The 15801-nt window shown below is 39.7% G+C and overlaps 1 protein-coding gene across 3 annotated transcripts in view; it reads right to left on the reverse strand.

Annotated features, from left to right (window-relative positions):
• TENM1 (teneurin transmembrane protein 1) overlaps positions 1-15801 on the reverse strand; it is a 552583-nt gene that overhangs the window by 151549 nt on the left and 385233 nt on the right. For all 3 annotated transcript variants that reach the window (XM_029930000.1, XM_029929999.1, XM_029929998.1), the window contains exon 15: positions 12809-13025. In XM_029930000.1, coding sequence (XP_029785860.1) covers positions 12809-13025 — 217 coding nt within the window. The remainder of the gene's footprint in view (positions 1-12808; positions 13026-15801) is intronic.

The following is a 15801-nucleotide window of genomic DNA, read 5'->3' on the forward strand; positions in this document are numbered from 1 at the left end:
GATCAGTGGTTCTCAAACTTTTTTTTTCTTTAAAAATTTTTTAATGTTTATTTATTTTTGAGACAGAGAGAGAGACAGAGCATGAGTGGTGGAGAAGCAGACAGGGAGACACAGAACCCAGAGCAGGCTCCAGGCTCTGAGCTGTCAGCAGAGAGCCTGACACGGGGCTCGAACTCGTCAACCTTGAGATCATGACCTGAGCTGATGTTGGATGCTCAATTGACTGAGCCGCCCAGGCACCCCAAGTGTTTCTCAAATTTGGTCACACACTAGAATCACCCGGAGGGCTTGGTCAAACAATCCCTTGGGCCTCCGCCCCAGTTTCTGAGTCTCAGGTCTGGAATGCAGCCATAGAATGTGTATTTCTAGCAAGTTCCCAAGTGATGCTGATTCTGCTAGTCTAAAATACCAAAGTTTGAGAACCACTCTTTTAATGAAAGCAAGACTAGAACATGGTCAGCTAATTAAAGTGTATGTATTCCTGAAGACGGAGGCACAGGACATAAGCCATATAAAGGTAGGCAAGTCACTAAGTGGTCCACAATCATAGCATGATGAAGTAAGTCTGTGAGATATGAATTTTTAACTCCTCCATATAAACCTTTGGAAAATGGTTTGCCAAATCACATATATATTTTTACAAATATTTTTAATGTTTATTTATTTTTGAGAGAGAGACAGAGTGCAAGTGGGGAGGGGCAGAGAGAGAGGGAGACACGAAATCCGAAGCAGGCCCCAGGCTCTGAGCTGTCAGCACAGTCCGACAAGGGGCTCAAACTCACGAACTGAGAGACCATGACCTGAGCCAAAGTCAGATGCTTAACTGACTGTATCACCCAGGTGCCCCTGCCAAATTATAGTTTGGAGAACCAGGTTGAAACTGTCATGACAAAGTGGAGGTTGGACTGCGAGATGAACTGTAGGGTCCCTTCAAGTCCAGATATCATAAAATGAAAAAATGTTGTAACCTGATTTGTCCATGTCAAATAAGCGTCAATTGTCCCCCATCCTTGTTATTCTCTTTAGACAGTGCTTGGATCCATGTTATTGCACTTGTCGTAGCCTGTCTTGGATAAGAGTTATATATGTCTGTCTTTTTTATTAGATAGGCTACTCCAGGGCAAAGAGTGTGATTTTCTTCTCTGTGTCCTTCCCAGTGCCTGGTGTACACAGCACATGCTCAAGAAAGCTTACAGAATTTAACTCAAATATTTTTATACGAAGATGTAAGATACTTATAACCTACCCTCATGGCACCTGCTTCAAAGGTTTCAGAGACTACTTCGAGGTTCCTGCGTGACAGATGCTTTACAGTTCATTTATTGGAAGCCAGCATTCTGGATTGTGCATTAGGACTTTCTCATCATGAGAGTTTTGTTTGATAATTGACTACTTCAGGGATTTAAATAGTGCCCCTGTGACTGGGAAGAATGAATGAACACTCCTCCTCGCATGCTTAATTTATGAACACTAACCCCATTATTCCTTTATATATTACTATATAAATATGATGTGGTATTTCATAATTTAAATACACTTGAGGGTTCTAATATTCAGATATTTGGGGGGTTTCCACCCAACACATGCTGGGTTTTTGATATATGTTATCTAAGCTGGTACAGCACCATGAAAATATTTAATGTCATAGCACAAACCTGTTTTCATGTTCTGAAAATGTGAATGCAGTGAATGTTCATATGCAAACCCAATAAAATCTCATTGGTTTTTACTTAAATAGAGTGGGCAGATTTAATCCTACTCAGTCGGTCACTAGCCCAAATAAATAATACCTACTAAGTGGGTAACATTAAAAGCAGCTGTAAGCATTACCTATCAACATTCCAGGACATTCAGGGAAAGGTGGTGCTATTGAAAATGCAGATAGCTTTTTAAGCAGAATTATTTTCCTCATGGCTAGTGATGTTTCAAGTAAAACAAAATGGGGGCACTCACCCTGAGGACGGTGGCTATTTTCCCATCTGCCCTGGTAATTGCTTGTCAAAAGCAGGCTTGCTTTAGATGCCTGAGATCCCCAAAGTAATGGGAAAAAGATCAAGTGTTTTGAAGCAATAAGAAAACTGACGACACAGTCACATTTTTAGGACTGCTTGAGTGCCAGTTTGCTTCATTTAGACACATGATTATTTTTGTCCAGAATTTGAATCCTGAAATATTTGTCCTGTAAGCCCTTGCAACTTTTGAATAGTGTCGTTGGTTTTTATTTGGTTTGGTTTGGTGTGAGTTTTGCCCGTTTTACACATCAGTCAAATGGTTCCTTGTAATCAGCCCTATGGGGTTTCATTAACCTCATTAACCTTTCTTGTCACTTCTCTACGAATCTGCCCTTCAAATAATGGATAGTTATTAAGTATTGGAGAAGTCTGTCCGATTGGCTGTAGCCTGGCCATGGATTACTCTTCCTTCCACTGAGGAAAACGTGCGGCCTAGCTCCGCCCACACTGGTTCTAGCTCAGGCTTGCTGGTCATCACCGGTGGGACTTTTCCCCGTCCTATTGTCAGCCACCTCACAAAGATGCCATTAACAATAAAGCAACCTATTAAAACGATTGCCTTATGAATTGTACCTTTCTAGTTACACTCTATTGTGCCCCCTGGTATTTATTAAATATATATAATATACACAAACTTGTATAAATAAAATATTTATGAAGCACTTATTATTAGGCAGGTACTACACTGAGCACTTTCTTTATCTTGTTTCATTTAGTATTGCTATAACCTTGGGTTGGTACACAACTAATAACCCTGTTTTAAAAAATGAGGAAACCGATCCAGAGAGGTTTGAAAAAAAACTTGTTCAAGTTAACACAGCTGGAAAGAGGTGGAGTGGTAGAGGGCTTCTGACCCGGATTCTAAGGGGCCTGAGATATACTGCAGATCTTTCTTAAGGTGTAAAAATTGTGGCCACAAATGAACACAAAGAGCTCACCTACAAAGATGGTGCTATTGCTTTCCATGGGGCATCGGTTTCTGGAGAGTACTTTCTATGTGCCGTGTGTGTCGTGGAGATGAGCTGCCACATGTCACGCATTCCCTCTCCCCAAACATGCATTTACTCTGCCCTCTCTAGGGACAAATTTAGATGACAGAACCAGGTAGGGCCACTGCAAGCAAACAGTACAGCTAAGGAGTAAATAATGAGGAGTTGAGCCTTTTGAATTTCTTAATGGGGCAGTAAGATGGAAAAAATATATGGTATGAAAATACCTATTCATACTGAGATAAGCTACTGCTATTACTAATCACCATTATTAAGCATCTCAGAACATTGGCGTTCCAAAATATCACAAACAATCAATTGAACAATCTTTTGAAGATTTGTTCTCTGATTTCTTTTTGTTCTTCTTTGCCCAAGAGCATTTGCAAGGAAGTGAAAGTCACACATTCTTTCTTTTTGGTACCTTTAGGTGTTGACTGCTGATTTCAGGAGCTAGTCAGCACTATATATCTTGGAACCTTCAGCACTTTGTAATTTTTATAATGTGTTTCCTAAACTTTAGCATTAGACAAAATAGTTGTCTGAAAAATCAGGAGATCCCGTCTTCACATACGTAACACCTTTCATATAAACGAGATCAAAGTGCTTTATTAGCAAGTAGCAACGATTTTAACTTCCCACTCAGGATGAAAACTGCAGAAGCGATAAGTGAAGGAGGTTGCACAGGAAAAGCAACGTGGTAAGACAAACAGAATCGCAAGGAACCATGACTGGGCCAAACTACACCTGGAAGTTCCTTTCCAAATGTGGGCAGGTCAACGCGAGATAGATTTGCAGATGCTGCTGCTGTAGGAAGAGCATCTCCCAGTTCTTAGCTTCTTCATTTTATTCAGTAATTGTTGCATTGTGTTTATCAACACCTAGTTGTGTAATTGGTATCATGTTTTTCATGTTACTAGATTATGACTACACAAAACCCTGCTATTAGCAAATAGACTTGGAGAACCTTAACAGATTTGTGAAAAAGTTAGAGAAAACGTATGGATTCAAATGTGTACCTCAGCAAAAGGACAAATGATTATGTTATAGACATTTGGGGGGTTACCTGTATGTATATGAAGCTGTGAGTGCTACTTCCATGAATGCTTCAATACCACTGGATTTCCTTAATAGATATTCTAAAATACAAACTATTCTTACCTCTTCTTTTTCCTAATTCCAAGTCAGCAAGTTGTTTCTATATATTTAATCTCTTTTGAGTTCAACACTAATTGATCAATCTATTTTTCTTTTCGTTTCAGGACTAAACTAGTCTGGGCTATTGCTGATTTCTCTTTCTAGAGGTTATTCAGGTTGTCCGAGCTATTCAAATTTCCTCAATGCACTACTCCTAGAGAATGGGGACCCCATGCTTTTATCAGTAAAACCTAATAGAGTAACCAATATATAGTGATTGTTGCGAAAGGTTTGTTTTACTTTTTCTTTTCATATAACGCCACAGAATCATGATTCAGTGGGTTCTTAGGAGTTGCTGCCAGGCCCTGCCTGGCTTGTGTGATAATCTATTGCATAAGGGTCCAAGGTCTTCTAAGATATAGATGAATGCTACGAAGTCTCTGCTCTAGTGTCACTTCCCCAGAGAGGCTTTCCTGGACTACTCTGTCTAAAACGGTCACTCTCTGGAGGTGCGTGGGTGGCTCAGTCAGTTGGCACCTGACTCTTGATTTTGGCTCAGGTCATGATCCCAGGGTTGTGTGATCAAGCCCTGCATCAGGCTCCGCTCTTAGTGTGGAACCTGCTTGGGTTTCTTTATCTCTCTTCCTCTGCCCCTTTCATGTACATGCTCTCTATCAAATAAAAAATAAAAAAAAATTTTTAAGTATTATTAAAATGGTCACTCTCTGTCCCTAACCTTTATGTCCTGGAAAGTACTTAATCTACCTGACATTAACTTTTCCTGTTTTTTTAGTATTTATTTTTTGTGAGAGAGAGACAGAGAAAACTCAACAGAGTGCACATGTGAGTGAGTGGGGGAGGGGCAGAGAGAGAGAGAGGAAGATACAGTATCTGATGCAAGCTCCAGGTTCTGAGCTATCAGGACAGAGCCCGATGTGGGGCTTGAACTTAGGAACCGTGACATCATGACCTGAGCTGAAGTCGGATGCTTAACCGACTGAGTGACCCAGGTGCCCCCTACCTTCTTCTCCATCATTCTTTCCCACTAGACTGTATGGAGAAGGCACTTTGTCTGCTATAGCCCAGAGCCTAAGACAGTGCCCATCACCAAATGAATAAATGGACCAAATAAACATTGTAATGTTCATCGATCTTAAGAGCGAAATGATTAATCTTCCTCCAGGTGGATTATCTTGAAAGAAACTATAGGATCCATTGTTATAAATGATGCCAGAGTGTTGTTAATGGGAATTTTTTCATTGTGGTAAATGAGAATTTTTTTGCTGATTGATTTTTTCCCAGTGAATTCATCTGTTTAATACAAATATTTTAAATTGTGGGAAAAAATTACATACAGCTCCACATTTCAAAGAATGAAACTTCTTGCAAATAGTTAAGCTGCTCACGGTTCAAATAAGCTTTGTATTTTTCTTGCAAGTCATCAATAGTCTCCCATTTGTGTCAATTTTAGCGGCTCTTCATGCTCACCTGACTTAATTAGTCCCATCTTGGAGCTACTGCTGAAAACATCCAGGTCAGTCTCACTTCTGTCATTATTTAATGACTTTGTCTTTGCTAGAATACCTCTTGTCCTACATCGACTTAGGTTCAAAGCAGTTGAATTTGAGACCCTTGTGTTGATCAACTCCAAGATCCCTTAAAAACCTGATGTTTCATAATCCATAGAACTTATTGCAATTTGTAATTAATTTAATTACTTATGCATTTACTTGATGTTTCGACTGCCTCTACCACTAGAACATAAGGGGAGCTCTGTGAATAAAGAAATGCTATTTCTTTTGTTTCCTCCTATTCATGTAGTTCCCGGCACACAGTGGGTACTCAAGAAATATTTGTTGAACAAATGAGTGAAGACATAGCCTCATCACTTAAAATAAAATGAGCCAACATCAGGATAGTCTATTAAATTAGGGATGGCTGAAGAATTTGATATTTCTTCTGGAAGAATTTAAAGTCTTTGGTTACTTTAGGGGTGCCTGAGTGGCTCAGTTGGTTAAGCATCTGGCTTTGGCTCAGGTCATGATCTTGTGGTCCATGAGTTCGAGCACCACATAGGGCTGTGTGCCGACAGCTCAGAGCCTGGAACCAGCTTCGATTGTGTGCCTCCCTCTCTCTCTCTGCCCCTCCCCCACTCATACTCTGTCTCTCAAAAATAAATAGACATTAAAAAAATAAAATAGTAAAGTTGTTGGTTACTCTGGAAATACTAATATTTCAATAAAATACGAATTTTAAAAAAGCAGTAATTAGTATCTATAAAGTATGATTATTCTTTTTTTAATGTTTATTTATTTACTTTGAGAGAGAGAGAGAGAAAGTACCACCCAGGTGCTCAGGTATGCTTATTTTTAAGCCCTAGTCTCTATTTAAGATCAGCAGCTTCTGTAGCAGTGACCCATTTCCCTGTAACCTCCCCCTCCTTAAACTCAATCTTGATTCAATAACTCATTTTGCCATTCACAGCATTTCAAATGGTATAAATTCCTACCTCAACTAAGTGCAGAGAATTATGTTTTATTAAACAAGTTATGTTAAGTAATTATGGCTATTACCAGGTATCATGAATAATCAGGAGCATGAATCAAGGTTTCATTCTTCTGTGGGGTGTAGCATGGGAGAGAGAAGGTTTGTGTAAGTCAAGAGTTTGCTAAGAATGCCATGTGGAAGGCATTGTAGTACCTTGATTTGTTCTGAGGCACTTGTCTTTGTTTTTCTCATGAGATGGCATAATGACGCATACCAAAGTAAGCCAGTTAGCAGCAGCCTTCACACTGGCTTCTTGATATTGCTCCTTATTTTCAAATTTTTTCTTGATTCTAAAGTTTGATTACCTAGCCCGTTGAAGGAACAGAGAATTATTGATGCTTATACAAAGTTATAAATGATGTCAATTATGGGCACGCTCTGACAGTGGTGAAATGTCTCAGAAGGTAAAAAAAAAAGAGTAATTACTTTGCTACTGTTAGATAATCACTTCATCTTTTATGAATTTGTTCCTGTGCTATTTAGAGAACAGTAATCTTACCTTTAGGCTAGTTCTACATTTGGGAATTGACTTACATGAGGTCCTAATATCATCTGTGTGTTCTAGGCAACAAAAATGAGTTTTTCATTGGCAAATACAAGAAGAGCGCTTCAATATTACTACAACAATGTCACTCACTTCTTCTTTCTCTGCTATTTGCTAAGTACTGTGTTAGAATCTGGGGATATAGTGGTATGGTAGATTAAAGATGGCCACGAATTCTTTGATACTTCTCTCATCAAGAGGGGGGATCTGTCTCCCCCTCTTTGAATCTGGGCATGTTCTGTGACTGCTGTAACTAACAGCATGTAACATAAGTGACACTGTTAAAATTTCTGGACACAGGCCTTAAGAGACTGGCATCTTCTACTTCTTATCTCTTGGAATGCTCCCTCTTGGAGCCACGAGCCACCATACATGAGCTCTGACAAACTCAAGGCTGGCTGCCATGCCGATGGGAAGCCCAAGTAGGAAGGCTGTATGTAGAAAGAGGGATTCCTGGCTGTTGTCCTGCCGTTCCAGCCCCCAGCTATTTGAGTTATCCAAGCTGAGAGCTCAAACATCACGGAGAAAAGACAAGCCATCTTGGCCATACCCTGTGTGAATTTCTGACCTATGGAATCATGAAATGTAATTATAAAATTTATTTTAATCCATTATCCTTTGGAGTAGTTTTCTACAAGCAATAGATGACCAAAACAAGGAGAGAACAAATCAGACTTGGTCACTAACCTCAAAGAACTTAAGACTTAGCAATTAGAAGAATCCAGAGCTAATACTGTACACATCCCAATATGGAGCAAGAAACTGAAATATAGCAACTTCATAGAAACTAGAACAAACCTATCACTTTGTTTAACCTCTTTGCTTTCTGCCCTGCTAATAGTGCTGTTATGTAGGTAATGCTATACTAAGTTTGGTCACAACTCTAGAACTTTTCAGCTAAGGGTGGGCATTTACCAGGAGTGGGTAGAAGAGGCTGCCATAACTTCACCCAACAGTATTGCTCGAAATTGTTAGATCTTTAAATTGTTCTTAAAACTCTTCTAAGTGATAAACACAGTGGTCAAATGCCTCTCAACATCCTTCTCATAGAAACTGGATATTTTGTTCCTACTACAGTGGGGCCTGGATTATATGATGTCATGATTGGTGATACCATAGGTTACAATCCCCTTTCTCAAGGGAGTCATTGGCCTAAGGTGTGAGGCAGAGTTTATACCAACTATTTGCAGGGTGTACACAGGTGCCCTGGTAAACTAAGGGTGGAAATATCATCCCATTCATGTGATTTCTAGTTCATGTTCAGTCACATGTTTTTCTTTGTAAACAAACATAGCAAGGACCTCAAATTAAGTAAAATGGTAAGATTAGATTTTTAAAGACCCTCAGGGAAACAGAGCAGAAAGACAAAACCAAACACTTGAGGTCATTCCAAGGAAGGCTATAAAAGCCATGTAGTTTAGAGGTTTCAAACTCAAACTCCAGCTTGGCCAGGCATGCCATTGAACGTGATGGAAATGAGCCAGGTGTAAGGGGAACAGTGAATGGTGACTGGAGAGACATGTCACATCCCATCCAGGGAGGCAGTGGCCCTCAGCTCCACACCACCTATGTCATGCCTATGGGTGCAGAGATGCCGCACTTCATAAATTTTCTAAAGAAGGAAAGTATTTCAATTTTTACATCAGATCTTCTAATTTCTAAATGTTGGGACAAGCAAAATGCATCTGTGGGCTGATACTAAGCAACCTCTGATGTAGATGCCTGACAGGGATTGATGTGGGGTCAGCCTCTCATGGCTACAAAACAGACAAATGAGTTTGGCCAGTCCTTGCTGTCAGTGGTTGCACTAACCCTGGCTGGATTTTGTTTTTTAAATGCACTTCTCCATTAGTGATGGCGAGTGAAATGTCTGGCTTTGCAAATTACTGCTGTCGTTTAGTTTAATGTACTCTTGTTTTTACATATTTATAAAAACCTTTTACATTATTAATAGTGATTAAATGCTTAGACACTGAAGATCAATAATGCTTCTGTTCACCTATTTACATTATTAAAAAGTAATAAGTCATAGAGCACGTATAATATGTGGTTTACTTTGTAGTCATGTTTGGAGTAGATCGAAAAGGCAAAACTCAGGCTACAGGGTAAATGTATTGAGGGGGAAAAATGGTAACCGAGTTGGGCTTGCCAGAGATGTGACCGAGGAAAGGTTACATGTTCACAGTGACATGATGCCATCATGGGACACAGGAGGTACATATTTTGTGTGCTCTCATGTGCCAATGGAGCAAACTTGAAACAACAAAAGCTAGTCTCACTTGGATGCACAAGGATGAACAGATGTTTAACCTTTATGTGTCCCTGCAACAATTAGTCACCTGCAGGCACCTGTCTCAAGCTCCAAAGGCTTCTGATGGCGGCAACATTCAGTGGCAAGTCATAGGGGTCACGTTTTGCCAGGAGGCAAACGAGCCCCTTGAAAATGCTTTCTTCCTTGGCTTATCCAGCTAGCTTTCAACTGTGTGGCAGAAGCAAAAAAGCAGAGCGGTTCGCCTGATTATGGCACATAAACATTCTAGATCTGTCTGAAGTGTGCAACTCCACAATTAGGGATGTAGAAGGGCTGTAAGTCTTTTGAGAGTAAGCCAGCCCAGCCTTCCAAAGTGGCTTGGCATAGTGGTTTAGAGGTCAGGCTCTCAGTACCATTCTACTTGGGTTCAAATCCTAGCTCTGACACTCAATGGTTGTGAACTTGGGCGAGCGACTTAACACCTCAGTTCTTGTTTCCTCACCTGAAAAGTAGGCATAATAATAGTGTTCACCACATGGAGTTTGGGTAAGTATTGAGATAGCACATGTAAAAGCTTAGTATGAAGTCTGACACATAATAATTGCTGAATAACAATTTGCATATAGGAAATGCCCATCTTAGCAGTCATTCAACTGTGTTCTTCTACCAACAGGAAGTTTGTAAATAATGTCATTGAAGTGTATTAGATAAAACTATATTTTTAGCATCACTTGTTTTTTTCCCCTTGTGGTGACCCAGACACTACTTATCCAGTATAAATTAGACTTGATCTTAGTCAAAAGGCTGAGAAGCAATTTTATCCAGTATAAATTAAATCTGAGTCACTAGGTTTATTTAAGGACAGGTTGAAATGGGGCAGCTGTAGCATAACAGAAAGGTTACAAGAGCTGCTACAATACAAACTTGGTGGCTGTGTGATGTTGGGTAAATTATTTAATCTCTCTGAACCTGTTTCCTCATGCATAAAATGCACTAACACAAAGACCTATAGTTCACAGGGATACTGTGAGAGTAAAATGAAATAATGCATGTTTGAAGGCTTTGCAAATGAAAAAGGTACTGTTTAGATGTAAAATCTTGTAACTATTATTATTTATATATGTGATCAGAGTCGGATTTGTGTTAACCGGAGTGGTAATTCACGGGCTTATCTCTTAGAAGCAATAGAGTTAGACTGCTTGCCCTCACCTGTATCCCTTGGAAAAGACCTGCACCTTTTGTGACAAATTCGATAGGTTCAGAATAGCAGAGACCACTGGATGAAGGGGACCCGTCGTTCTGAATTCAAATGTGACTTGCTGCACCAAATGATAACTTGGAACATTTTACAAAAGGACAAAGACAATTCAATCAAACCAGGAGAAGGAGAGGGGCATTAGCTACCACAAGCAATAGGTCTGTTTACTCTGCCAGCACTGACGAATGGGCGGAGCCTGAAGCTGAACCACAGGGATGGAAGTCTCTCTTGGCTTTGAAAAGTTTATCATGTCAACATTCTGCTCTGGGTCATGACCACTCATCTCCTCCCTCTCTCAGGTCCAGACCTTCCCCCTTTACTTGAGTTCACTGAGTCATTTAATGTACCTCCATGTCATGGAGGCTGCTATTTCTTTCACTTTTTTGTTTTTTGTTTGGACTCACTTTTCCCTAAACATGGCGAAAGCTGCAGGGCTGAAGACTCACCTCTACCTTCAATAGGAAAATGGGGGGAACGACCATATTTTGTTCCTTTCGTTTCTCTGATGCACAACAGATAAACCTCCACTATCTAAATAATGACATTGACTGCAGTCCCTCACAAAGTTCCCCTGAGCTAAGAGAAACACTTCAGAACAAGGAGGACTAAGTCTCTCGGGAGAAGAAAAACTTGATCCCCTAGCAGAATAGGTTTGGGGTTCTGTCAGACACCTAAAAGTTCACCCCTGCATAATAATAAAAACGATGAGAATGTTTTAAGTTTCATTATCAGTTCTTACATACAATCTGTGGAAAGGATGCTGAATGTTTAAATTTCCATGCACATCTGGGCTTTTTTCGTTTTCTACTTTGTATGGCTCAAGATTGAGTGGTAATTTTCTTAGATTGTCATTCGTATTAATATAAACTCTTGACTGAGTTTTCTTTTGGGGACTGATAACACTCACTGGGATGCAACAAAGTGGGTGGGATGTGGACAGGGGCTGCTGGACAAATACTTTGAATGTTTTCTGAATTCCCATTTGTAACAATCTAGAAGGTAGTGAAACATTTACTTGTGAAATGAACAAAGGAGGACATTTTTAAGAGACCAGAAATGTTGACTTCAGTGACTTATTTATGTCTAGTGCTAATTAATAAAATATATCATTGTTGAAGAAAAAGCAAAGAATATCAGTGAGCAAATTCATGTGATTATACTTCAGATAAGTAAGTTAATTTTGAAAAATTTCTTTACCTACTGGGTGGGGCTTTGGTCTCAGGTCATTAGTGACAATTCATGCATTTGAGCTTTCCTACAAGACTGATTTTCACAAGTCTTGCGTTTCACATTAGGATGTCAAAGTCAGCCAACTCTTTCCTATAGAAATGTTTTACATCATGGAATAAAACTTAACATTTGGCTTTTGAAATTCAGGAGTTTTCAAGGGATAAATCCAGAAGCTAAACAATAAATCTGCAAATTGCACTTCCATCCTGTTTTTGTCATTAAAAGCCTCATCTGTGCTTTATTACAAATAATACATATTGATACATGTGTGTGTGTGTGTGTGTGTGTGCGTGCACACATGTACACAGTTGGCTCTTGAACAACATAGGGGTTAGGGTTCCACCATGAAGCTGAAGATCCACACATAACTTGACTCCTCAAAAACGTAACCAGTAATAACTTACTGTTGACCAGAAGCCTTACTAAGAACATAAACAATTGATTAATGCATATTAATTTTAATTATAACATATTTTGTATATATATTGTATACTGTATCCTTACAATAAAGTAAGCTAGAGAAAAATGGTATCATGAAAATCATAAGGAAAATACATTTGCAATTCAAACCTGTGTTGCTCAAGAGTCAACTGTACACACACACACACACACACACACACACACACACATTCATGTGTATCTTTTATGATAAACAATCTCAAGAAATGGCTTCTCTCTCTTAACCAGTCAGTAAGGTCTTGGCATTCCAGAGATGCCTAAAAAAGGAGTCAATATGTACTGTGTGGAATGGAAAGAAGCCTGATCTTTAGAAGACATTTCCTTTCACAGTTAAGGAAAACCATAACCACTGTTTATTAAGAAACAAAATAAATAAATACATACCTGCTGTCAAATGAGATCTCTGGAGGAATGACATGAGTACTGTCCTTGCCAATGAGGAATTTGATTCGATCATAGAAGAGTCTCGAAGTGTGCTGAGAGAGGAGAGGTTGGCTTTGCTGAATGAGGTCAAGAGGATCTGGTGAGCCCTGACAGAGAGGACTTACATAACAGTTGCTTTGTTGACAACAATCCGGGTCCACACAGTCAGTCAAACCATCTGAAAAAAAAATTTTTTTTGAAATTTAGCTCCAAGAGAAACATTGTTAAAAATATGCACAGATGGAGAAAAATGTACAATACAGACAAAGGTAACTGTCCAGTTTTGAGTTTCAGATCTATTAAATTTGCATGTTTCTCATGAAAAATTACACTGAGTTTAGATGGCACAACCTATTTTGCTCGTAAATCTTTCTTCCCTGAATTCTCCAACATTTGTGGGCTCTACTGTATTGTGTACAATTGGGTAGAGTCTTCCTTTAGGTATCACTCTCTTTAAACTTTTATAAATGTTTCATTTATTTTTGAGAGACAGAGAGAGACAGCATGAGCAGGGGAGGGTCAGAGAGAGAGGGAGAAACAGAATCTGAAGACAAGCTCCAGGCTCTGAGCCAGCTGTCAGAACAGAGCCTGACGCAGGGCTCGAACCCACGAGCCACAAGATCATGACCTGAGCCGAAACCGGAGGCTTAACCGACTGAGCCACCCAGGCGCCCCAGGTACCACTCTCTTTAGAAGTTTCCTTCCTTCTCAGCAACACCATTCCTCCAGGATAGCAACTATTCTCAGAGTTCTTTTGAATTTCTCACAGTATGTGCATTTATGAGCACACAGTTAATAAATGCTTGCCAACTTCAATTTGTTTGTATTTTTTCTAATATCCCATGATATTCTTGTCTAATGGTAATTCTCAAAATAGAAGTGGGTATTCTCACAGTGACAATTTGTGTCTGGAGCAGGGCAGTGATTTTCAAATGTGCAGTCAATTATCTGGGGGGGGCTTATTAAATATATACATTCTTGAGCCCCAGCTAGTAAATCAGAATTTCTTCAAGCCCAGGATTATGCATACTTAATATGGGTGAATCTGAGGCACACTACTGTTTCAGAATCATTTTTTTTGAATTTGTAGAAGCAACTAGAGCTTACTTGTTCCTATGCACAGTTGATGCCAAGTACTAATAAATCTCAGGTGTATTAATGTGACAAGATGCTCTCTTTCATTTCATGGGCCTTCACTATTTATCAAGATTCTTGAATCCATGGTTGTACCAGTAAAAAAAATCACATAATGGCTTCATTCTTTGGTAGAGGAATTCATGAGGGGCAGAGAATTACAGGAGGAGGGCAGACCATCTGAGAATCTAATAGGTGCAAAGACACTGTGTCAGGTGACTGGGGAAGTAAAGAGAGGAAACGACTCTTTTCCTGTTTTCAGGAGCTAAGAGCTTAGTAGGAGAAACAGGTGTATTAACAGCTGACTGTCACACTAGTTAAAAGTGCAGTAAGTATGACAAGAGACTATGTGCAAAGAGAAGGGGCTGGAGTGATTAACTGAGCATATGGACTCTTCATTCCACCCCCAGCAAGCAAAAAAAAAAAAAAAATTAAAGTCCTTCCAAGGTCCTTAAAGCAGACAAGTGGCTCTAATTTAGACATTTAACAAGGGTAAATATAAAGATGCTAATCTTCCTGGCTGGCAGTGGAACAGGGCGGTTCAGATGGATCACCGGCTCCTTAAGGCTGATGATGAAAGTTACCGGCACTGGTTTCACGCAGCTCTTTGGCTTGCTGTCTCCCTGACGTGGCTGCCCCCGTAGAGCTGGATGGGGGTGGACCACAGCTGGTGGCAGTGAAAGCCAGGAACACCAAGAATGTAGACGTTTGGAACAATAGCCCTGGGGCACCCCAGGAAATATTTCCCCCTACATGTGGTCCTTTCAAATTCCCTGTACCACAGACACTACTTTGATTTAAAATGCCGTTTGCTGCTTTCTTGCCTTCTCCGTTTGTTCAGTGCATTTTTGCCCCGGTTTCTATTTCTCTGTAGACATATTTCTTTTTCACTGATGACTAACTTTTAAGCGGGGATTTGTTCCAGTAAGAAGTCCCCTTCTGCTCTCCTTTCTCCCCTCATTCAGCAAATCATAGTAGCAGATTTTCTATAGATTTCAGAGGCCACCACCGCCTCCCTCTCCAATACGTTGTTGTCAGTCTCCTATTAGCACATTATCTCTTTACTCTGCTAATTAAACATCTGGACGCACTGAAAAACTGGCAAAAACATCAGGCCGATTAAAGGAGTTCTCTGATGTCTGGAATCGGTGCATAATATACGGAACAATGAAAAACTGCTTTTCAAATGGGCAGGCACCTTTATCTTTCAGTCGGTGACAAATGTACTGGTAATAATCAGATCGGGCACTCACAGGTTTCAACCTGTGAGCCACATGATCCAAACTTATTTTTAAAAGAAATAGATTTTAAATAAATAGAAATGCCCAAATGATCTTCAAAAATGAATTCTAAAAACTAAACACAGAGCCAATTCAAAACTGGGACTCACATTCTCATCTAGTTATATGCTATAAATTCCAAGCTAATGCTTCATATTTAATAACTGCCTATTATATAGGGCTGACCCTCTAAGACCTCTGTTTTCTCAGAGAACAGTGAGACTTCTGTTGAATCTAGAAAGGCTGCAGGCAAGCAGACCAATAATGGTATGCAACCCCCAAATTATAATTCATAGATAAGCCGAATACATAGGCAAAGATCTACTTACCAATTATCACATTTGGATAACACTCCATACAGTATGTCTAGACTGTTACAAAGAAGTGCAAATGACAGTCACACTGCATGTGTGGGTTTCTTTCTCCCCCCCACTTTCTTTCATTTTTTTTTGGACTATTACATAGGTTCTTTTATTGTTCTGAATTGGAACTTTGGCACCCTCCTGACAGCCAGGCTGAGGGTATCAGATATGAACATAG

This window comes from Suricata suricatta, chromosome X, assembly GCF_006229205.1.
Source record: "Suricata suricatta isolate VVHF042 chromosome X, meerkat_22Aug2017_6uvM2_HiC, whole genome shotgun sequence".
In the NCBI taxonomy this organism is placed as follows: domain Eukaryota; kingdom Metazoa; phylum Chordata; class Mammalia; order Carnivora; family Herpestidae; genus Suricata; species Suricata suricatta.